The 23,119-nt window shown below is 56.4% G+C and overlaps 1 protein-coding gene across 4 annotated transcripts in view; it reads right to left on the bottom strand.

The window, feature by feature from the left end:
* Nucleotides 1-20,591, bottom strand: part of PDE4A (phosphodiesterase 4A) — a 44,127-nt gene extending 23,536 nt beyond the window's left edge. The window contains exons 1-2 of one of the 4 annotated variants that reach the window (XM_031036416.2): nt 20,497-20,591; nt 19,684-19,883 (exon numbers count right to left, since the gene is read on the bottom strand). In XM_031036416.2, coding sequence (XP_030892276.1) covers nt 19,684-19,883; nt 20,497-20,544 — 248 coding nt within the window. In that variant the 5' untranslated portion in view covers nt 20,545-20,591. Of the gene's footprint in view, nt 1-4,287; nt 4,536-5,966; nt 6,322-16,482; nt 17,010-19,683; nt 19,884-20,496 lie in introns of those variants that run through there. The other 3 variants (XM_031036415.2, XM_006741058.3, XM_081812763.1) reach the window with 3 other exon arrangements.
* Nucleotides 20,592-23,119: the final 2,528 nt, after the last annotated feature.

The raw sequence follows: 23,119 nt of genomic DNA, 5'->3' as shown, positions 1-23,119 counted from the left end.
TTTTTTTTTTAAAGATTTTATTTATTTATTTGAGAGAGAGAGAATGAGAGACAGAGAGCATGAGAGGGAGGAAGGCCAGAGGGAGAAGCAGACTCCCTGCTGAGCAGGGAGCCCGATGCGGGACTCGATCCCGGGACTCCAGGATCATGACCTGAGCCGAAGGCAGTCGCTTAACCAACTGAGCCACCCAGGCGCCCCTTTTTTTTTTTTTTTTTTTAAAGACAGAATGGCTAATATTTTTTGAAAAAATAAGGGCTCCTGGCTGGCTGAGTCAGTAGAGCATGTGACTCTTGATCTTGGGGTTATAAGCTCAAGCCCCACGTTGGGTGTAGAGATTACTTAAAAATAAAATCTTTAGGAGGTGTGCCTGGGTGGCTCAGTCAGTTAAGCCCTGCATCTGGCTCCCTGCTTCATGGGGGGCCTGCTTCTCCCTCTCCCTCTGCCCCTAACCCTGCTGGTGCTCTCTCTCACAAAATAAAAACAGATAAAATCTTTTTTTTTTTTTTTAAGATTTTATTTATTTATTTGACAGAGAGATAGAAGAGCACAAGCAGAGGGAATGGCAGAGGGAGAAGGAGAAGCAGGCTCTGCACTGAGCAGGGAGCCCGATGCGGGACTCGATCCCAGGACCCCGGGATCATGACCTGAGCCGAAGGCAGACACTTAACCATCTGAGCCACCCAGGTGCCCCAGATAAAATCTTTTTAAGAAAAATGAAATACTCAATACTCAAGAATTGAAAGCAAGACTCAAAGAGATATTTGTAAACCAATGTTCACAGCAGCATTATTCATAATAGCCAAAAGCTGGAAACAAGTCAAGGGTCCATGAATTGGTGAACAGATAAAGGAAATGTGGTGTATATTACCAATGGAAGAGTATTCAGTCTTAAAAAGAAAGTGAAATTCTGACACATGCCACCGCATGGATGAAATTTGAAAACATTATGCTAGGGCGCCTGGGTGGCTCAGTCGTTAAGCGTCTGCCTTTGGCTCAGGTCATGATCCCAGGGTCCTGGGATCGAGTCCCGCATCAGGCTCCCTGCTCTGCGGGAAGCCTGCTTCTCCCTTTCCCACTCCCCCTGCTTGTGTCCCTTCTCTCGCTGTGTCTCTCTCTGTCGAATAAATGAATAAAATCTTTAAAAAAAAAAAAAGAAAAAAAGAAAACATTATGCTAAATGAAATAAGCCAGACACAAAAGGGCAAATATTGTGAAATTCCACTTATATGAGGTCCCTACAGTAGTCTTATTCATAGAGACAAAGTAGAATGGTGGGAGCCAAGGGTTGGGAAAGGGTGGGAAGTTAGTGCTTCATGGGGACAGAGTTGCCGTTTGGGAAGATGAGAAAGTTCTGGATGGTGGTGATAGTTGCACAACAATGTGAGTGTACTTAACTACACTGAATTGTACACTCCGTGAGTGATTAAAAGGGGTAATTGCATGTTATGTATATTTTCCTACAATAAAAAACCCTCATACAGTGTATACTAAAAAGGGTGAATTTTACTATATGTTAATTGTTTAAAGTAAATTAAAAAAAAACCTCTTCATCAAAAACTAATGATGTGATGTATGGTAATTAACATAACAATAAAAAATTTAAAAAAAAACTCTTAAGGGGCGCCTGTGTGGCTCAGTCAGTTATGCATCTGACTCGATATTGGCTCAGGTCTTGATCTCAGGGTTGTGAGTTCAAGCCCCATGTTGGGCTCCATGCTGAGTGTGCAGCCTACTTAAAAAAAAAGAAAAGAAAAGAAAAGAAAGAAACTCTTAAGATGGAGTATTCTTCAATCATGAGCTTGGGCCTTTGCCCATTTATTGAGCATCTGCTGTGTACTGGATGCTAGGTTAGATCCTTTTAGGTATAAAGCAATAATAACAAGACACTTACACTGAATTTTTGCCGTGTGCCTGTCACTGTCCCAATGCTTTATGCACAAGGAACCCAGTTATGTCTCCCGCCAACTCTGTGAGTTGTGTTAACAGCCCAGCTCAACAAGGAGAGTGAGGCACAGAGGGGTGGCAAGGGGTTGGTGGCCTCGCTGCCAGAGAACTATGTCCTGCTTCCCAAGGCACAGCCTGGATGTTTTGGCGCCGCTGAGCGCCCCTGGGAAGGGGAGAGGAGCATACCTACATACTCAGGACTCCACCCTTGCCCCAGACACTGAAGCCAGGTTAGGGAAAGTGAGACCCAAGTCCCAGAGGGCGCCCAACGAGCACGGCTGACTGATACTGCAGCCCGAGGGGGCTCCGCTCACGTAAGCAGGAGCCCAGAGGCCAGGATGGGAAGAGGCTCCCTGGGGCCCTGCTGTTTGTGCTTCCAGGAGCCCCTGTCCCCTGGGCTTCGGAAGGGCAGAGGGGAGGGGATGAGGCCTGGGGAACTACAGGCTGAGTGAGTGTGTGTATGTGTGGTCAGGGGCGGGGAGGTCTCAGCTGCCCTCCAGAATTGCACCCTGGGGCTATGTGGAGTCACCCTTCCCTGACCTGCTGCTGCTCAGGGTGGAACAAAGTCGGGCTGGAGGCTGCTCCATTAATGTCCCAACGGGACCCAAGGCCATAAAGCGGAGTCAAGGGCAGCCAACAGGCCTTGACATCACAGCCACGTGCTCAAACACTCCATCATAAGGGGAATAACCTGCCCAAGACTCCCCTTCAGACAGGCTGACCACTTGGTGGCATCCTCAGGGGAAGCTGCCGCCTGCCTTCACCCCTCCGGGGCCCCTTGGCCTGCCCACGTGGGCTCCCCAAGCATTGAATTGGGCCTCTGGAGGACGGCGCAGCCCAGGAGCAGATCAAGGCTTCAGAGAGTTCTGCTGCAAGGGGCCAACAGGCAACAAACAAGCCGGGAGGGGAGCAGAAGGAAAAGGAGACACGTCCCAGTTGGTAAAAATCATAACAACAACGAAAGCAGTCAACTGCTCTTAGATGCCACGTGCTCGGCACTGCGCTGTGTCTGGACACATACTAATGCCCCTTCTTCAAGAGAAGTAAACTGAGGTATAGACAGGACGAACAGCTTGGCTGGTAGTAGAAGCAGGATTTCCACCTGGGCAGCCAGACTACAAACCTGTACGCTAAATCACCGCGTGTCTGTCTCTCCCCCAGGCAGGCCTGGCATTTGCTTTGGGAAGGTCACACAGAGGTCGAGGGCGGGCGCTGGTGTGTGTCTGCCAGGCAGGCGCGTGGTGCCAGGTGACACGGCTGTTTGTACGGGCTGAGTGTGCACAGGGGGTCTGTGTCTCTGTGAGTCACAGTGTACGTGTGCTCAGGGGTCCCGGGGTATACAGAGGCCTCCGTGTGCGTTTGTACATTCGAGCGTGTCAGTGTGGTCTGGGCGTTCATGGGCGCCTGCATGCATCTGTGTGTCGATATCCAGGCCTCTGAACCTGTGTGACCTTGGAAGAGTGTACCTGGGTGCCGCACCTCAGCTGCGACTGTGCCCGAGTCCTCCGTGGGCGTGAGGTGTGTTCCTGTGTGTGGCCAGGCACAGGTGGGAAGCCGGCGTGGGCATGTGCCATGGTGAGAGTGCTCCTGCAGGCAGTGTGGTGCGCCAACCTGTGTGAGACCGGGGTTTCTGTGGTTTGTGTGTCACTGCACCCACGGGTCAACCGTGAGAGTCTCTTGGTGTCCCCACCAGCTAAGAGACCCATGCCTTACACGGTAAACACTAGGTGACCCCAAATACCCCGTGTGTGGGCATGTCTGTGTGTGTGTGTGTCCAGGTGTCGGAAGGGGTTGGTGGAGAGAAGCAAGACCAAGGCTGGAGTACCCCGAGACTTCTGAGAACTTCTCTGCTCCAGCACTGTCCAGCTGATTCTAAATAACCTCCAGGAGTTCCAGCAGGAGCCACCCTCCCTCCTCCACCCCAGCTTGGTTTTCAGCCTGGCAGCCCCAGCAAGGAGGGGGTGGGGAAGACTGGAGGCACTGCGCAGAGCAGGGCCAGAGGGACCTGGCTCCAGGCCGGTGGCCTGGGAGTGGAGCCCAGGTGACGCTGGACACCCATATTTGCTGCCAGGATGAGTGCCAGAAACCCAGGTTTAGGGGCACAAAGAGGGTGAAGGGATCCCATCTTAAATAGGAAGGGGGCAGAACCGAACACTCGGTTGGAGGGCTATCACCTGCAGGAAGCCCTTAGCAACACCAAGAATTTTAGAGCCAGGAAAGGGGGTGGGGCTCCAGGCAGACCCTAGAAGCCACTCTGGGGACTCTCCAAGGCAGACTGGGCACCCTCTCCCCCCAGCCAGAGCCCTTGATGGTAAAAGAGGAAATTGGCCGCCCGCCACCCACCTGACAGATCTGCCTGGAGGGTGCCAACGGGTGTCCTCGTCGCTGAAGGAGAAGTGGACCAGGGACTCAAGGCCCGCGGGGGGCAGTGTCAGGTCAGGGGGCCGGGGCCTTGCCCCGGGTGCTGTCCCAGAGCGCATGGGTGCCAAGCGCCGTCGGGGTGAGCATGGGGACAGCGGCACGGTGGTGTGGCGAGCACTGCTCTCAGGCCTGAGGTGTCTGTGGCCACCGCCGGCGCCGCCCCCACACCCGCCCTCCCAGTGACCCCCCCAGGGACGGCCCCGGGCGTTCAGGCGTCTCCGTGTCCCCAGCGCCAGGGAGGGCTCTGCACGCGCCTCCTCCTGCGGAACTCTGAGCACACTTCCCGCCTGCCCCCCTCCCTCCGGTCCTGGCAGGGGTGCCCAGGCTCCGGATTCCCCGGCTCTGGCCCCGGCCCCCCCCCCCCCCCGCCACGCCTTGCCTCTGGCCCCGCCTTCCCCCTCTCCCCACTCTGACGTCGAGCTGGGCCGGCTGGAGCCCTCTGAACGCCGTGCGCCCCTGGGGGAAAGAGATTCCCCCGCGCCCGTGGAGTGCGGGGCTGGTGACAAAAACCCCGGGGAGGGACGACGGATGCGGGGAAGGGGGTGGAGCAGGGACAGGAAAGACAGAAGTGGAGACAGAGACACAGAGAGAAACTCGGAGAGAGGCACTGATTTCCACAAACATACCCCGTCCCCGACTCCACGCGGGGCTCCCGACCCCTCCTCCTCTTCTCTCCCCTCCCGGATCTCTTTCCCGGGTCCAGATGCTGAGCCTGTCCCCGCAGTGTCCTCTCCCAGTATGTCTCTGGACTCAGGTTCCAAACAAGTGCGTGCAGAGAGTAGGGGTTAAAGGGGTAGGCAGACGACCCTCTCCTGGTTCTGGAGAAGCCCCCAGAGCCAGCCCGCTCCCACCTCTGGGCTGTCAACCTCCGTTTCCAAGATAAACGGACACTGGGGGCGCCTGGGTGGCTCAGTCGGTTAAGCAGCTGCCTTTGGCTCAGGTCATGATCCCAAGGTCCTGGGATCGAGCCCCACGTCGGGATCCCTGCTCAGTAGAGAGTCTGCTTCTCCCTCTCCCTCTGCCTGCCTCTCTGCCTACTTGTGCTCTCTATCTGTCAAATAAATAAATAAAATCTTTAAAAAAAAAAAGATAAACGGACACTGGGAAGCCAGACCGGATGTGGTCTCCAGACTCCTCACCCGCAAGCTTCCAGCCCCCGCATCCCACCCCGGGTCTGGCCAGGAAGAGAAAGTTCATTTGCCCTCCCTGCCCGATGCACCCGGTAACATCACCGTGCCTCCTGGCAAGGCAACCCGCAGATGGCAGCGCTGGCCCCATTTCACAGGCCTTTAGACTGAGGCTAGCAGAACTGAACACACGTCCCCAGAGCACCCCGGATGGCAGGCTGGCCTCATTCCTCCAAAGCCTGACTGCAGCCTCAGGTCTGCACAGGAAGTGGGAGGAACAACGTTTATTGAGTGCCTACTGAGTGCCCTATCAGATATCTCCACAGCAACCCTGGAGGGCAGGGATGATTTTTATCGCTGCCCTGTGACGGAAGAAGGGCAGTTAGGCTGGGGAGAGCCAGCTAGGAACCCCAGACCCGGCATGCGCCAGGTGGTCAGGGGAGATTCGAACCCACCGGCGCTGGGCGCACTTACCCAGCCCACGCCTGGCGGCCAAAATCCTGGAAGCTGCGGAGAAGCCGAAGACGCCTGCGGAAAGTTGGGGACGGGATGGCGAAGAAGACCGGCGAGGAGGGCGGCGACCGTGGGCGGCGGGGTGCGCGCGGGGCCGGTGGTTCAGGCAGGAACGCCTCGTCCTCGGCAGCCGCCACCGCCGGGAAGGCCGCCAGCTGCAGTTCGGGGATGCGGCGCAGGCCTCGCGGCCGCGCCATAACCACAAGGGGCGCGGGGCGGCCCCGCCTCGGCGGGCGCTGGGGAGCAGAGCCGCCCTCCAGCCCCGCACAGCCCACGCAGGCCGGCCGCCCAGCCCTGGGGCCCACGGGCCCCACCCCGCCCGGCCGCCTCGGCCCTTCCGGCTTCGCTCTGGGGCCGCCCCGGGGGCGGAGCGGGCCCGGGGCGCCCACGCGGCTGCGGCGGGACACCCCTCAGACCGCAGGGGCACCCGCAGTCCCCTTGAGGTCCTTACAATCGCCGGAAGCGTCTCTACAAACATCTGGGGTGCCCCCCAAATCCCTGGGGTGCTCTCACAAACCGCTGTGGCTCTCACAAACCACAGTGGCGTCCCCAAAGTCCCTCAGATGTCCCCACAATTCCAGGGAGTGTCCCAACTATCCCTGAGGTGCCCCCACAGAACCCAGAGGTGCCCCCAAATCTCAGAGTTCCCCCCAAAAGCCAGAGGTGCTCTGAGAGGCCCCACAGACTCTGGGACAATCCCTTAGCTTCCCAAATGTCCTCTACTAGTGTCCTTGTTGTTACTGATATGTTCCCACAAACCCCAGGGGCACCCCAAGACTCTCAGGATGCACCCGCAAATGAAACTCCTTCAGATCCCAGGACCATCACCAGGTTTCCTCAGATGTCCCCCAAGTCTGCTAGAGTACCCCCACCATCCCTGAGTCAGAGATCCCCAGAGCACCCCTAGAATTTCCCACAGCCACAGAGTATTCCTACAGACTGCATGAGGGAACCCCCAAATTCCAGGACCCCTCACAGATCCTAAGAATGCTTCCACAGTCCCTCAGATGTCCGCCAACCCCCGAGTGGCTCCACAGCATCCCTTAGATGCCCCCACAAGTTCAGAGACACCAAAATAACCTCGGGGGTGTCTTCAGATTCAAGGGGTGTTCCCATAAATATGTAGCTGCCCCCAAAATCCTAGGGTGCCCCACGGACCCCAGGGACACAACTAGATTCTTCCACAGTTCCTAAGACAGTCCTATAACCCGAGGCTACCTTCCAAAACCAAGATGAACCCACAATCTTTGGGACACCTCCAGAATGCCCCCCCACAGCTTCTGAGACATGCCTTATAACTCTGAGATACCCCTAGACGCTGAGTGTGCTCACAGCCCCTAGACACTAAGATTCCCCCACTCCTTAGAATCTCTGAGGTATCTTAGAATTGGGGCCCTCCACAGCTCATGAGGTGGCCCCAAGAAGCCGACCTCCCCTGGGCAGAGCAGTAAAAGCAGATAGGGACTTTCTGGAGACTCTGCAGTGGCTCTGCATGCCCAGCCACTATGACTCTGTGGGGGGCACATGATCCCCTTTCACAGATGAAGAAAGGGAGACTGAGGAGGTGAAGATTCTAGAACAAAGTTAGCCAGCTGGTTATAAATCCAGAGACTACCCAAACCTGTCTGTGGCTGTTTGGGGTTAGGAAGTGGGAGAAGCTTGTTTTAAATAAGAAAAATGGGGTGCCTGGGTGGCTCTGTCGTTAAGCGTCTGCCTTCGGCTCAGGTCATGATCCCAGGGTCCTGAGATCGAGTCCCACATCGGGCTCCCTGCTCCGTGGGAAGCCTGCTTCTCCCTCTCCCTCTCCCCCTGCTTGTGTTCCCTCTCTCACTGTCTCTCTCTCTGTCAAATAAATAAAAATTAAAAAATAAATAAATAAGTAAGAAAAATGGAGTGAATCTCTATTTTAGGGCCCTGCCTCTGTAAATACCTTTCTCTACCTGTTGGCTCCGTTGTCATGAGCCCCTGAATTGGCTGGCCTAGGCTTGAGTCTGGCCTCCGGGCACTTCTTAGTCATTTGGCTTTGGGCCAGTCACTTCATTTCACGCAGCCTCAGTTTTCCCACCTGTAAAACTGGCGCAATAATACTATGCATCTCGGGCGCCTGGGTGGCTCAGTTGGTTAAGCGACTGCCTTCGGCTCGGGTCGTGATTCCGGAGTCCTGGGATCGAGTCCCGCATCAGGCTCCCCGCTTGGCGGGGAGTCTGCTTCTCCCTCTGACCCTATCCCCTCTCATGCTGTTTCTCTCTCTCTCTCAATTAAATAAATAAAAAATTTAAAGGGAAAAAAAAAATACTATGCATCTCATGAGTGGACATGTAAAAAAAAGAAAAGGCTTGGAAAAGCGTTTGGACACAGTAAAGCACTCACTGAATATTAGCTATAATTATCTGACAAAACCTTTTTTGGAGAGCTTATAATATGCAAGCCACTGTACTAGCCAGAGAATACAGATGATGAAGATGAAGATGAGGAAGGTGATGACGATGATAGCAGCTAACCCGGACATTCAGCACCTCTATCTCTGATCTCTTTTAATCCTCACAAAAGACCTGCAAAGTGATATACTGTTGTCCCTATTTTACAGATGGGAAAACTGACTCCTGGCGAGAAACAACCTGCTCAAGGTCACACAGCCAGTGAGTGTCTGAGCCAGGCTCTATGCCAGTGTTTGCCACCCTTTATTTCATTAACCCCTCCCCTCCTGGAGGAATAGCCTGCTTAGACAGTCCCGACCCCCTAAATTGCCTTCTCTATGAAATGGTACAGCCCCCCATATACAGGCATACCTCAGAAATACTGCAGGTTCCGTTCCAGACCATTGCAATAAAGTCAACATCCCAACAAAGCGAGCCAAACGAATTTTGTGGTTTCCCAGGGCACATAAAAGCCATGTTTACATGACACCGTAGTCTACTAAGTGTGCAATAGCATTATGTCTAAAAAAGTGTATGTACCTTAATTTAAAAACGCTTTATTGCTAAAAAATGCTGACCACCATCTGAGCTTTCAGCGAGTCGTAATCTTTGCTGGTGCAGGGTCTTGCCTCCATGTTGATGGCTGCTGACGGATCGATCGGGGTATTGTGGGGACTTCTTAAAATAAGAAAACAGTGGGGGTGCCTGGGTGGCTCAGTTGGTTAAGCGACTGCCTTCGGCTCAGGTCATGATCCTGGAGTCCCTGGATCAAGTCCCTGGATCGAGTCCCTGGATCGAGTCCCGCATCGGGCTCCCTGCTTGGCAGGGAGTCTGCTTCTCCCTCTGACCCTCCCCCCTCTCATGTGCTCTCTCTCTCTCAAATAAATAAATAAAATCTTTTTAAAAATAAATAAATAAATAAAATAAGAAAACAGTGAAGTTTGCCACATGGATTGGGCCTTCCTTTTAGGAGCAGTTTCTCTGGAGCATTTTACCCACCGTAGAACTTATTTCTTTTTTTTTAAGATTTTATTTATTTATTTGACAGAGAGAGAGAGCACAGGTAGGCAGAGTGGCAGGCAGATGGAGAAGGAGAAGCAGGCTTCCCGCTGAGCAGGGAGCCGGATGTGGGGCTCGATCCCAAGACTCCAGGATCATGACCTGAGCTGAAGGCAGCTGCTTAACCGACTGAGCCACCCAGGCGCCCCCGTAGAACTTCTTTCAAAATGGAAGTCAATCCTCTCGACCCCTGCTGCTGCTTTATCATCTAACTTTACGTCCTATTCTAAAGCTTTGTCATTTCAACAATCTTCACAGCCACTTCACTTCTTCCAAACTCCTGTTCCTGCTCACACTTTGACCCCTTCCCATGAGTCAGAATGTTCAGAATGGCGTCGAGGATGGTGAGTCCTTTCCAGAAGGTTTTCAGTTTCTTCTGCCCGGATCCATCAGAGGAGTCACGGTCTGTGGCAGCTATGGGTTAACGAAATGTATTTCTCAAATAATAAGACTTGGTAGTCAAAATGACTCCTTAATCCATGGGCTGCAGAATAGATGTGGTGTCAGCAGGCATGAAAACAACATTAATCTCAAAGTACATCTCCGTCTGATATCGTCAGTGACCAGGCGCATTGTCAATGAATAGTCATATTTTGAAAGGAATCCTTTTTTTTTTTTTTTTTTTTTGAGCAGCAGGTCTCAACAGTGGGTTTAAAATATTCAGTAAACCATGTTATAAACCGATGTGCTGTCACCCAGGCTTTGTTGTTCCGTTTACAGAGCAGACCGACTAGGTGTAGCCTAATTCTTAAGGGCCCTAGGATTTTTAGGATGGCAAATGAGCAATGGCTTTAACTTAAAGTCACCAACTGCACTGGTCCCTAACAAGAGAGACGCAGCCTGTCCTTTGAAGCCAGGCACTGACTTCTCCTCTCTAACTATGAAAGTCCTGGATGGCATCTTCCAATAGAAGGCTGCTTTGTCTACACTGAAAATGTGTTTAGTGTGGCCACCTTCATTAATCATCTTAGCTCGAGCTTCTGGATAACTTGCTGCAGCTTCTATATCAGCACCTTGCACTTTTATGTAATAGAGACGTCTCCTTTCCTTAAACCCCATGAACCAACCTCCACTAGCTTTGGACTTGGCTCCTGCAGCTTCCTCACCTCCCTCAGCCTCTACAGAACTGAAGACAGTGAGGGCCTCGCTCTGGATGAGGCTTTGGCTTAAGGGAGTGTCGTGGCTGGTTTGATCTTCTATCTAGACCAAACTTTCTCCAAATCAGCAAAAACGCCATTTTGCTTTCTTATCATTCCTGTGTTCGCTGGAGGGGCACCTTTAATTTCCTTCAAGGCTTCTCCTTTGCCTTCACAACTTGGCTCACTGGTCCAAGAGGCCTAGCTTTCGGTCTATCTCAGCTTCCAACATGCCTTCCTCATTAAGCTTAATCATTCTTAGGGCATAGGGAGGCGCAAGGAAAGGGAGAGAAGGGAAAGGGGAAAAAAAACTGGTTGGTGGAGCTGTTAGAATACACACACAGTATTCATGGATTTAATTTGCCGACTTATAGGGGCCTGGTTCGCGGTGCCCCAAAATGATTACACTGGTCACATCAAGTTGATCACACGTGACCCTAATAAAATAATAAAAACAACGAAAACGCTTGAAAGGTTGCCAGAACTACCAAAATGTGACACACAGAAACAAAGTGAGCAAATGCTGTTGGGAAAATGGTGCCGAGGGACTTGTTCGACGCGGAGGCAATTTGCAAAAAATGCAGTTTTTGTGAGGCATTATGAAGCGAGGTATGCCTGTGTTGTATATCTGTTTATGTACTATGTGTATATCTGGGCTTTATATATAAATGTAAGGGGGTTTTTTTGTGTTTTGTTTTTTTCCCCTCACACATCCACCCAAGAACCAATTTTTGCTCCCTTGGAGGTGATCACCTCGTTGGGAACACAGGGTTTCCCAACCTTGGCACTGTTGACATTTAGGGCCAGATAATCCTCTGTCTACTAGTTGCCAGTAGCACCTCCTTAGTCATTAAACTAAAATGTCTCCAGCCTTTGCCACATGTCCGCTGGAGGCCAGACTTGCCCTCAGGTGAAAACTCCTGGTCTCAACCCACTAAGACCCTTTGCGCTGGCCACTGGGACCCCCTTGGTCCAGCTACAAACAGAAAGGAAGAGCATTCTCATTTACCTGCCCTCGGGCTTCCCTCCTTTGTTTTGCTGACTCTTCAGTTCAGACTTTGGAAATAGGGTTCTGCATAGGCCCACTTCAGAGACGGGGAAACCTGAGGCCCAGGAAGAAGTGACGTGGCCAGGGTCACCCAGACTAGAAAGAGCAGAGCTGGATGATAAGTCCAGTTGTCTGACTCCAGAGACTGGGATTTTAGCCACTAGGCTACACAGGCCCTTCATGGTTCAGTCTCCTGCCAGCTCCGTGACCTTTGTCCCTTCCTAAAAAGTCAGAGACAAATTAAGGCCTAAAGCCAACCCTGACCATAGCCTGTAATAAGGCTCTATATGAGCTGCCCTGTCACCTCCCTGCCTCATTTCTTTCCCCGCATCCCTTGTTCACTCCTGCCACCTTTGCCTCTCTACTTTTCCTCTAACATAACAGACATGCTCCCACTCCAGGACCTGTGAACTGGCTGTTCCCTCTGCTTGTCACCTTCTTCATCAGGCTCACTTAGCATCCAATGTCACTTCATTTAGGTCTGTACTAAAATGTCACCTCCTCAGAGAGCCCTTCCCTGACCCCAGCATCCCTCTTCTCTTCCTGTCCCCTGTGTCACCATCTGGAATTATCATATGCCTTTACTTGCTATTTCTTCCTCATCCACTAGCCTGAGAACTCCAGGACAGGAGGGACGGGGGCTCTGTCTCATTCTTTGCCACAGCCTGAAGATGCTCACTGTGTGTGGCATGAATGGCCCCATTCCAGATGAGGAAAATGAGGCTCGGTCAGGTGGATTCTCTCCGCAGGTCAAGGGCAAAGGCTGGATTTGAGCTCTTACTCAGGAGTGAAGACAGTGGGCTCAGATGCCCCCCGAAACTCTGTCCTCACTTGTCAGTTTGCAGTTCCCTCAGGCCCAAAGCCCTACCTGCAATTCAGAGGAGCCTGCAGTCAATCTGTGACTGGTGAAGGGAGGGGGGGGCGCCCTGGCAGCCAGGGCCCAGGATTGTGGTTTGGAGGACACCCCCTTCTGTCTGCAGACATCAGAGAGATGTACTTTGCAGAAGTGCAGTTCTCAAAACACCAGCTCCTGGCTGCCCAGCCCCAACGACAGCCCTCTGAGCCTTACCCACAGCCCTGGGGGTGGGCAGATCTTATGCATGTGGGTGTAGTAAGAGCACAGAGGCTCATGGAGGCATGAATGGGGGGGTGGGGCTCCTGGTCCCACAGCGAGTCAGTGGGCAGGGCTACAATCTGATTCTCACCCACCTATCTGGAGTCCAGGAGACCTGGGTGTTAACCCCCAACTCGCTGTGCGACCTTGGGCAAGTCACTTCTCTCCGTTTCCTCGGCAGGAATGGCGAGCCAAAGACGCTGGGAGTTAACAGGCAGGTTGGTGTTGGGAGGCCCTGGCACGGGCACGGGCAGGGGCACGGGCAAGCGCCGAGGTGAGCCGGAACTCCGCGTCGGCAACTTTTCCGCCAAGTTCCTCTGCCTCCGCCAGGCGGCCGTCTCCACTGCGCTGGGCTGGACGGGGAGAGCCGCCTGGTGCCGCCCGGGGAGGGCGAGGACCTCACCTGCAGCCTGCGGTCGGCCGGCCTGGCGCCCACTCTCCGAGGCGCTCGATACGCATGAAATAATAACCTGGGGCGCCACGCTCGTGGCGCCGGCCGCGACTTTGCTCTGCTCGGGGACTAGAGCCCCACAGGCGGGTCCGGACTCGGAACGCACACTCAGCCTGTGCCTTTCTCGTCACCCAGCAGAGGGCGCGCGGCGGGAGGGGCGCGAGGAGGGACCGGTTCCCAGGACACCGCAGGGATGAGGGAGAGCCAGCGATGAGAGGAGGCGAGGACCCAAGTGGAGACAGAGGCCACGGGCCAGAGAGGGACCCCAGTCCAGCTGCCTCCACCCCTTCCTGGGGCCCCGGCAGCGCCTCCCTCGGCGAGAGGATTTTGGAGGTACAGAGGGGCACAGGGGGGCGGGGTAGGGGTCGGTACGTTGGCCCTGCCCCCAATTCAGGCAAGCCCCCCCCTCCCCGCCCCCACTACCACCGGAGTCGTTCTCTTCCTCCAGCTCCATCTGCCTCTTGACAGATCGTGGTGGTGCCGTGACTCAGCCCCGCAGGGCGCCAGGAGCACAAGCTCATACATCCCCAGGTCTGGAGGGGAGTTGTGGATGCCATCTCACAGGGAGGGCAGTGCCCTCTCTCTGGGGGGTCTTGTGACTCAAGTCTAGGGCTGTCTGGATCCCCTTTTTGGTGGCTGCATGAACTGCAACGTGGGTGGCACTGGAACGCCCTGCGTGCACTCAGAGAACCCCCTTTCTGGAGAAACAGGCTGGCAGGAAGCCCATTCTAAGAAGCGAGGTTCCCACTGGAGGCCTCTCAGTTCCCCCTTCCTCCTTCTGCCTAAGGGTGGGGGGAGGACGCTGGCACCCATGCCTTCCCTCTGGCCACAGCCACTGGAGGCTGCGCAGGCCCACAGCGAAACAGAAACCTGAGCCCTGCCGGGATGTGGTTGAGGTTCCTGTTTTTAATTCCCACCCTGGCAGAGCAGGGTCTACTCAAACCCCACCTCCTCTCCTGAGTCCAGGTCCCTGAGTGACTATCTACTGAGCACTCAGTCCTTTACACACATCCCCAACCTCACAGAACTCTCAAACACCGCCCCCCAACAGAGCAGTACCAAGAGCCCCACTTCACAGATGGGGAAACTGAGGCCCAGCGAGGGCAAGACCCTTGTGCCGGGACCCCAGGCATCAGACAGAGGGGTGCTGGGATCTCAGCTGTGCCATTTCCTGCTTGTGTGAGCTTGGGCACGAAGGAGGGACTTTGCTCCTCTGGGCCTCAGTCTGTCCAACAGGAACACCTCCTGAGGCTCTGGAGACAACACATGTGAAAAAGTCCCCGGCACGGAGCCCGAGGGTGAGCCATGAGGAGATGGATACCACCAAGATAATGATGATGATTACCACTCAGCCACTGCCCCCAGAGAGTCAGCACCCCAGACACCAGGGTAGGGGGAGTCCCCGGGGCCTTAAAAAGGAAGAGGGCCCAGTTCTGACGGCACCCCACTCCTTCAGTGGTCTCTCAGGACAGTGACCTGAGCTAGTTTGGCGTTCAGCCCCGGGTCTTGGCATTTCCTGTTGATTCCAGCTTCTGTTTTCCTTCAGCTTCTCTCCAGTTCCCTTTGGGAAATAGCAGGCTGTGTGTGCCGGGCCCATGACACTCGCTTCCTGCCTCGGGGCAGGGGTGCTGGGGCTGGGTATGTCTCCAATGGGAGTGTGTGGGGGTGGCCCAGGGAGGGGGGGGCGGGTAGGGCCTGCTGGAAGGCCCCAGAGAGAGCTAGAATTGTAGGGTCACAGCCCAGAGGGGCCTCCCTTGGGAACTCCAGGAGGGAGAGGCCCGAATCTGACCATCTTAGCGATGTCGCAAGCAGAGGGGCACCAGTGGTGGGTCAGACAAAACGCACAGTCGAAGCTGTCGGTCACAGAGTCAGACCCCCGAGGACCACTAGAGTAGATACTGTAACTAGAAACACCAGCTGGTTCGAGGACAGCACGGCGGGCAAATGGGAGCGCACCCCAGAACTCAGACGACTCCTGGACGCAGGGAACAGAGGCAGCTGAGAGCATGTCAGCGTCTCAATCAGTGTCGCTGGGAGCTCGGACAGTCCCGCTGATGCGATCACACTGTCCCAGGGCTACCATCACTGCCTCCCGGGAATGCGTGCAGTCACAATCGGTGCCTCAAGAGCACACGCAGTCACTGTCACAACCGCCGTCCCAGAAGCACACAGTCACATCGTCATGGTCCTGGGAGCTCACACGGTCATCCTGCCACAATTCCTGCCACCCCTAAGTACACAAGTCACACGGTCACAGTCACTGTCCTGGAAGCACACCGTGTGTCACAACCACACTGTCCTGAAGCACACACACAGCCATGATGTCACAAGCACCGTCTCAGGAGCACATATGGTTCCACGGCCACAGTCACTGTCCCCGGAGCACACACAATCCCATGTCACAGTCGCGGGTCCCCAGAAGCCCAGGCAGCGCATGCAGCTAAGGCAGACACACCAGTCGTACCCCAACAGCTGGAGCCAACCCAGGTCAGTGAGAGGGCGCCGTCAGAGCCAGCCCAACACCTGCCCTCTAACACCATCCCCTCGGGGAGGCAGGGACTCCCTTACCCTGTGCCGGGACCGTGCACCTTCTGCGCACCGTCCCTCCCTCTGGTCAGCTACTGAACCCTAACACTCCTGCCCTGAGAGGGAGCGCCAACGCAGCACACAGGCCCCCAACACGGTGCTCCCCCAAGAGGCTCCCTCTGGATTTCTGACCCCAGTTGCTTCAGGGCGAGTCCCCGAACGCTCCCCCCACCCCATACAGTCCTCCACCCCTTAAGGGGACTCTGAGAGCCCCTCAGCCTGGAGGAAACATTGTGATCCCAGCAGGCGCCCCCTACAGTGCCCTCTAGGTCGTCCACAAACATAATGAATCTAGCTGCCAGTACAGCGCCCCCAGGAAAGTCCCTTCAAGTAGCCAACCTATAGCCACTGTCCTGCGCTGTCATCAACTAAGGTACAGACTCCCAAAGCTGCAGCCCGCAACCAAGACGTCGTAAATACTACACGCAGCATGGCTCCCCCGAGGTCGACCCCAGGACCGGCTTCAGTAGGAAGGGTACTCGTGTATGGGGCACCACCAGGGTCGCGTCCCCGACGCCCCCACAGCAGAACTCCCCCTCCCCTCCACACCCCCGCCAGTCACTCGGACTCCACCCGCAGCGCAGCGCCGCCTGCGGTCAGCGCGGCGAGTTGCGTCCTCTCTGCGCGCCTATCCGCTCCTCGCGCGTCCGCCGCCCGGAGTCTTACCGCCTGCAGCTGCCTCCGCTCGCGCCGCCGCTGCCGGTGCCGGTACCGTGGAAGGACGAGGGCCAGGACATGCGGGAAGTGCGCAGGCCGGGCCGGTCGCCGGTGTCCACGGCGTCGGCACGCTCTATGGGCCGGTGTGGGGACCGTGCGGGCTCTGCGCGCTCCGCGCTGTCGGAGTAGCCGCGCTGCTGGATACGAATGGGGGTCCGCGGCTGCCGCCACAGGTGCTGGGGGGGCGGCTTCAGGGTGGCCTGGCCCTCCCGGGGCCCGGGCAGAGACAGAGACAGGCTCCTCTCCGAGGGGGCGGCCGGGGGCTCCATGGCGCGGGCCCCCTCCTGCGCCCCGGGGGGCCCCGGCCTCTCCAAGCTTCCCCCTGCTCAGCGGCGCGCTAGCCGACGCGCCCGAGGCCCCGCGGGTGCGCCTGGCCTCGGTGGGGCCATGGCGCCCCGGGGACAGACCCGGGGGCGCTACGGGCCGGTCGCCCCCGGGCCGGGCGCCGCGGCTTTCTGTCGGCGGCTGGCGCTCTGCTCGGCGCCCGGCAGCGCTCTCCGCGCTCGGCACCCCGCTCCGCGCCAGCCCCGGCTCCCCCGCCCCGTCCCGCCCCTCCCCGCCCCCCGCCCGCCGCTCTGTCAGCGCCGCCCCCCTCCTCCTCCTCCTCCTCCTCCGTCCGGGCTAGTGGGGGGCAGCCACCCAAGGAGGGGGGCCCTCCCCGCCCACGCAGAGCCCCGCTCCCGGAGGGGAGGGGGCGCCGGAACTCGGCTCTCTCCTGAGCGCCCTGCCTAGCCGCGGCGTGCACGGGAAAGAAGGAGTTAAACGGTTAATCCGATCAGGAAGAAGACACCCGACTGGTTGCCGGTGTGTCAGTCAGTCCATCCATCATGGCGGGGGCGGAGCCCTATGCTGGCGTGTCCTCGCCGCTACCCCTGGCCGGGGGGGCGCATGTGGGGAGTGGTCCCGGTGCCACCGACGCGGTCTCTGCTGCCGGCAGCGGCGACGTTCGGGGATTCTCCTGTTGGTGGGTCGGAAGATGGTGATGGTGTGTGCCCAGGGCGGGATGTGCGTGCACGTGGCCCCTTCCGAGGGTTGTCTGTGTTTTTGGTGTCGGCTGGAAGTGTGTGTGCGCACGTGGTTGGCTGCTGCGGTCTGCCTGTTTCTCTGGATTTCGCTGTGTGTGTATCAGTGTGTCTGTGGGTGAAGGATGTGTGCGCACGTGTGCTGCTTGTTTGGAGGGTGTGCGCCGCTGTGGGGTCTGTTCTGGTGGCCTGGGGCTGTGCATGTGTACCCACGCGTTTGGGTGTGTATTGTGGTCGGTCCGTGCTTGCGGAGTTGTGCAGGCAATTCAGCCTCGGCTGTTTGACTGTGGTGTCTGAAGGAGCCTATACGTGTTGGTGTGTGTGTGTGGTCGGCCTGAGGGCCGCTTTGGGGTGTTTCTGGGGTGTGTCCCTTTGGTTCCCGTGTGGCTCCAGGAGGACACCCCGGCTGCCCGCCCACCGCTCTGTGTATCGCTGCCTCTTGTAAAGCGCTTCTACAGAAGGTAAACTGAGGCAGGTCTCCGGCAGCCGCGGGATGCACCCCCATGCCCTTTTCAGGCGAGTAAACAGCCGCGCCTCCTCCCCGCGGCCCCCGCCGGCAGAGCCCCCCTTCCGGCACCTAAATCGGGAGTCGCCGTGACTCACGCTCCCGCCTCCCCCAGCGCCGCGCCGAGCGAGCGAGCAGAGAACGAGCGGGATCCGAGCGCCACCCTCCCCCCATCTCTGCCGCCCCGGCGGCGACGGAGCCCTGGCGGTGGCCGGGCTTGGGGAGCGCTATCGCCCGGGTGCCCCACGCCCGGGGCCGACGCGCGCTCGGACGCTAAACGGTTCTGGTGCGCGTCCCCAGAACCAGGTCCCCGCCCCCGCGTGCCCCCCTCACTGACTCCACGGGGCAGGCCGTGCTGTCTGCCACCGCCCTCCTCCCCCCCATCCCCCCCAGCACTGTTCTTATTAAAAAAAAAAAAAAAAAGCAGCCATCTCCAACCCCCATAGCCGCTTTTCTCCCCGCTCGAGGGGCTCCGGGCGTGGGCGAATGCGGAGCAAGAACCCGCCCCGCATTAGCAGCCGCGGGGTATCCCAGAAGCCAGAACTGTGTCTCCCACTTCTCTCAGGGACCCTCCCCCCGCAGTACATAGTCAAAACGGCTTCTGGGGATTGGCAAGGGCTGCCAGTCCTCTCCAGATCATTTGAGGGTCCTGGGCTGGGCCAAATTCTTGGGGACTGGAGGCTGTAGCGTTGCCCGGAGCTCTGGGTAACAAGGGATGGGGGCGGAGGGGGCGGATAGACCACAGCGGGGTGGGGGTGGGGCGGTTTGCGGAAGAAGGACACAAGCCAGTGGGCCAGGGCTGGTGTTTGGAGCTCTGGTCTGAATCCGGGTTAGACCATGCTGGCCCTGAACCTGGCAGAGGGTAGAAGGATGATTTGGGGGCAGGAGGAGTTGGAGGGAGATACATTACACCCAGGGAGGGGGGGAATGACAGTCACTTCCGTCCCCCATCTGGAAATGAAGCATTATATCATGACCCAAGCTGAGACCCTGGAGACCTCCAAGTGAGTAGATAAAGGGTGGGGAAGATGGAGGCTGCAGAGAACAGTGGCCTGAGGAGGGCAGTAGGGGCAGGGGCCTGGCCAGCAGCCAGGGCAAGCTCAGCTGTCCAGCTTTCAAACTCATCCTCCAGCCAAGATGGGGGCTGAAGTGCCCTCGGAGGACCCCAGATGAGAAAGAGCAAGGGGCTCACACATACCTCTTACATCTACCCCCAAGAGAAAGAAAAATGCCAGTCCAGCCCTCCTCCAGGGTCTCACCATCCCCTTTAAGTCCTGGAAGGAAGTGCAACCTCCCAGGAGAAATAGAAGCACACAGCTGACTGGTGGGAGACCCACTCCCTAACCTGCCCCAGCTCTCTGATTGTGGGGGCATGACGGGACTGGAGGGCTGAAACCCTTTCCACAACCCTGCCTCTTGCTGACTCAGGCAGCTGCAAAATGGAAGACGGGATTCCTAGAGGCTGCAAGGGGCACCCTGGGGAAGGGGCGTCACAGCCTGATCCACAGGGCTCCAGAAGTTTCAGCTGATTTTGTGAAAGGCCAGGGGCCTGGAGCATGGAAACGGCTGGTGGCTGGCCCTGAATCTCCACCCCACCTCCCAGCCTGGCCCCCTCCTGCCTACCTGTCAGCTTTGGTGATGGAAATCCGTGGAGGGACCAGCAGTGGCAACGTGGTGGGTCTTGGCGGCAGTGGGACCCCAGGGTCTGAGGGCTCAGTCTCGGCCCAGCCCAGGCCCGGACCCGTGGAAAGGCGACGGCGAGGTCGTCGGAGGTCGGCCCCCAGCATTTTGGCACTGGTGGGCTCCGGGGTCTCCCACGGCCTCTGAGGAGGGACAAGGACAGGATAGGGGCATGGCCTCACCAGGCCGTTCTGAGCCCCTCCCTCCAGTAACACCCTTCCCTAGCCACCTGAGAAAGTGGCTGATGGGGATATAGACTCCTTGTGTCCCCCTCGCATCTTAGCCACTCGCTGATCCCTCCCACAAAGGGCGCTTTCCCACCCCTTCTCAGCCATAATTCTTATAGGGCTCCCTTTTGATGTTCCGGCCCTGGGGCTCTGGACCCACTGTGTGCCTCACTGTGAAGCCCCTCTAACATATCCCCACCCTGCACGCCTACGAGGCCCCTCCTGGCCTTACAGTCTGTGGCTCCTCCCCCCATCTTAGACCCTCAAGACCTTACCCCCAGCACCCCTCCTTCACCCTACAATCCTCTCCCCACCCGGGAAGCCCCTTGGAAGCCCCTGCCTTCTGTCCCGGGGCTGAGAGCCTCTTAATCCAGGCAGCAGGAAAATTATGGCATCAAGGGAGTAAACTGAGGCACAAGGCGACGACAACTCAGATTTGAGGATGTGAAGCCACACTTAGTGAACCGCCATAGTCACAAGAGGGCGCCCGTCTCCCCCGCGGCCCAAGCCCAGGCCCCGCCTCTCTCACCTCGTCCCCGGGCCCGGCCACCGACAGGACACTGCGGCTCCTCTTCATCCCGCCAACCTAGCGCGCCGTTGGGGCTGCGGGCGTCATGTCCGCCCGGGCCAGCGCCTCCTGAAGGACCAAGCCGAAGGCATCCGCCATTAGTGCCCTGGGGCTCCCCCTGCCGGCCGAGCCTGAATCATACCCTCCCTCGCTGGTTTTCCTCTCCGGAGGCGTGACGTCAGCAGGTGGCTGACGCACTGCCCGTCGGGTGACGTCGCCCGCCCGTTGCCAGAGCGACAGCTGACGCACGGCTAGGGTCTGGACGGCGTCAATGCCCAGGTTGGCCACTGGGGGGCCGGGAGCCTCGGGACCGGGTCGCCCCAGCCCCCACCCGTCCTCCCTCGGGGGCTTCCCCCGGCCTGGGGATCCCGCAGAGAAGACCGGGAGCTCCCAGGAGCGGCCGCGTGTGGCGCGTGGTCCGAGCCGGGGGCCGGAGGAAGCGTCTCCTCCGAGCTGTTGGGCTTTTATGCCTAAACCCGAAATAGCTCCGATGTGCGGGGGCCGGGCGCAGCGAGACGGCGGCTTGGGCACAGATGGGGGACGCACAAGCAGAGGCGCGCGGAGACAGACAGGGACGCGTGGAAATAGAAACAGACAGACAGGGACACAGACGCAGCTCCCGATGATGAGTGCGCTCTGCTGCCGGCGATCCTTGCCTGAAAGCCTGGAGGAGGGGGAGGCTGGTTCGCTTCACCTTCGCACCCAGGTGCTGCGAATTATTGCTGTGTGGCCATGGGTCAAGGACAAACTCTCTGAGCCTCAGTTTCTCCTCTGTGAAATGGAATGATAATCGCTACAGGGTCCATGTGAGAATGAAATGAGATCAGACCGTACTGAATTCTCACAGCACAGTGTCTGGCACTCAGTAATTTGCTTAATACTAACAACATCTGAGCCTGAGAGAGCCTGTTAGAACCCAAGTCAGATCATGTCCCTCCTCTGGTCAGAGCCCTCTATGGCTTTTATTTCACTGAGAGGAAAAATCAAAGCCCTCAAGAGGAGGCCCACACAGTCCTGGCACAGTGTGCCCAGTCACCTCCCGGTCCTCACCTCTTACCACTCCCTCTCAGCCTTTGCTCCATCCACACTGGTCTGGGCTGTTTCTGGACACACCAGTCACACTGTAGCCTTAGGGCCTTTGCACCTGCTGGTCCTGCCTGGATCTCTTCCCTTAAATATCCACAGGCTTCTCACATTCTTCAGTTCTTTGCTCAGATCTCACCTTTTCAGGCTTTTCTCCTGGAGGTTCTCTCCATCCCACCCCTGTTTAAAGTTGCTAGCCCCTCAGGACTCCCAATCCCTCTTATCCTGCTCTATTTTTCACAGGTCTTATCGCCTGATAATGTACTATGTAATTTATCTATTACACTTACTGTCTCTTCCCACATTAGAATATCAGCTGCAGGAGAGCAAGAATATTTTATCTATTTTATTCATTACCATATGCCCAGTGCCTAGAACCGAATCTGGAACATAGCAAGCTCTTAGTAAGTATTTGTTCAATGTCTGGTTATTATTTTAAGGACATAATAGCATAATTATAAAGTTCCTAGCAAGGTCTGCTATGGACTAACTATTTTACCCCCGACTTTGGCTTTTATTTCTTTTTCTTGCCTTATTGCACTAACTAGCATTGCAGTTCAGTGTCAACTAGTAGAAATGAATGTAAACATTATCTCACCAACCTTGGCAAGCCTTTGACAGACAGTTGTCGAACAAATGGATGAATGTATAAAGATAGCTTAAAGGTCACCTCCACTTCTCAGCCAAACTGAGACAGTCCATGTTCTGAGCTCCTGCTGCTGCTTATTTTGCCCCCATTAAAGCATTCATCATTCTGAGTTGTAATTATCTGTATAAATGGTACCCATTCATTATGGTCCCCCACACATGGTCTCAATGAATGCTGAACGAATAAAGGAATGAATAAGATAGACACAGGGAGAAAGAGGCACCCCCTCTCTCTGTATGAAGTCAGATGCATGCACTCAGACAGACAAAGAAAAGGCCATGTAGTAAGTAAGGGCCAGGCTCAGGCTCCAAAATTATGCTGACAGGGGTGCCTGGGTGGCTCAGTCAGTTAAGTATCCAACTCTTGATTTCCGCTCAGGTCACGATCTCAGGATCCTGAGATCGAGCCCCACACTGGGTATGGAGCCTGCCTAAGATTCTCTCTCTCCCTCTCCCTGTCCTCCACCCCTAACCCCCACCTCCACGCAGCATGGGTGCTCTCTCTCTTAAAAAAAAAAAATTACACTGACAGCCTTGCATTCAAATCCTAGCTCTGCCATTTATTAACTGTATGTCCTTGGGCAAGTCACCCAGCCTCTCTGAGCCTCAGTTTCCTTATCTGTAAAATGGGAATGATATCCATACCTAGCTGAGGAGGTTGTTGTGAGGATGAAGTGAAGCAATGCATGTAAGGTTCTAAGCACCATGCCTGGTTCATAGTGGGTGCTCACAAAACAGTAGTCACCATCCTAGTAATAATAACAATTATCATCATTGTTGTTGACCTCACATGGAGCTATAGACAGACATGGAAGATAGCAACACATTCACAGAAACCTCACCTCCTCCCATC

This window comes from Leptonychotes weddellii, chromosome 1 (assembly GCF_054177405.1).
Source record: "Leptonychotes weddellii isolate Sample4059 chromosome 1, ASM5417740v2, whole genome shotgun sequence".
In the NCBI taxonomy this organism is placed as follows: Eukaryota; Metazoa; Chordata; class Mammalia; order Carnivora; family Phocidae; genus Leptonychotes; species Leptonychotes weddellii.
This window is presented reverse-complemented; position numbering and strand designations above follow the sequence as displayed.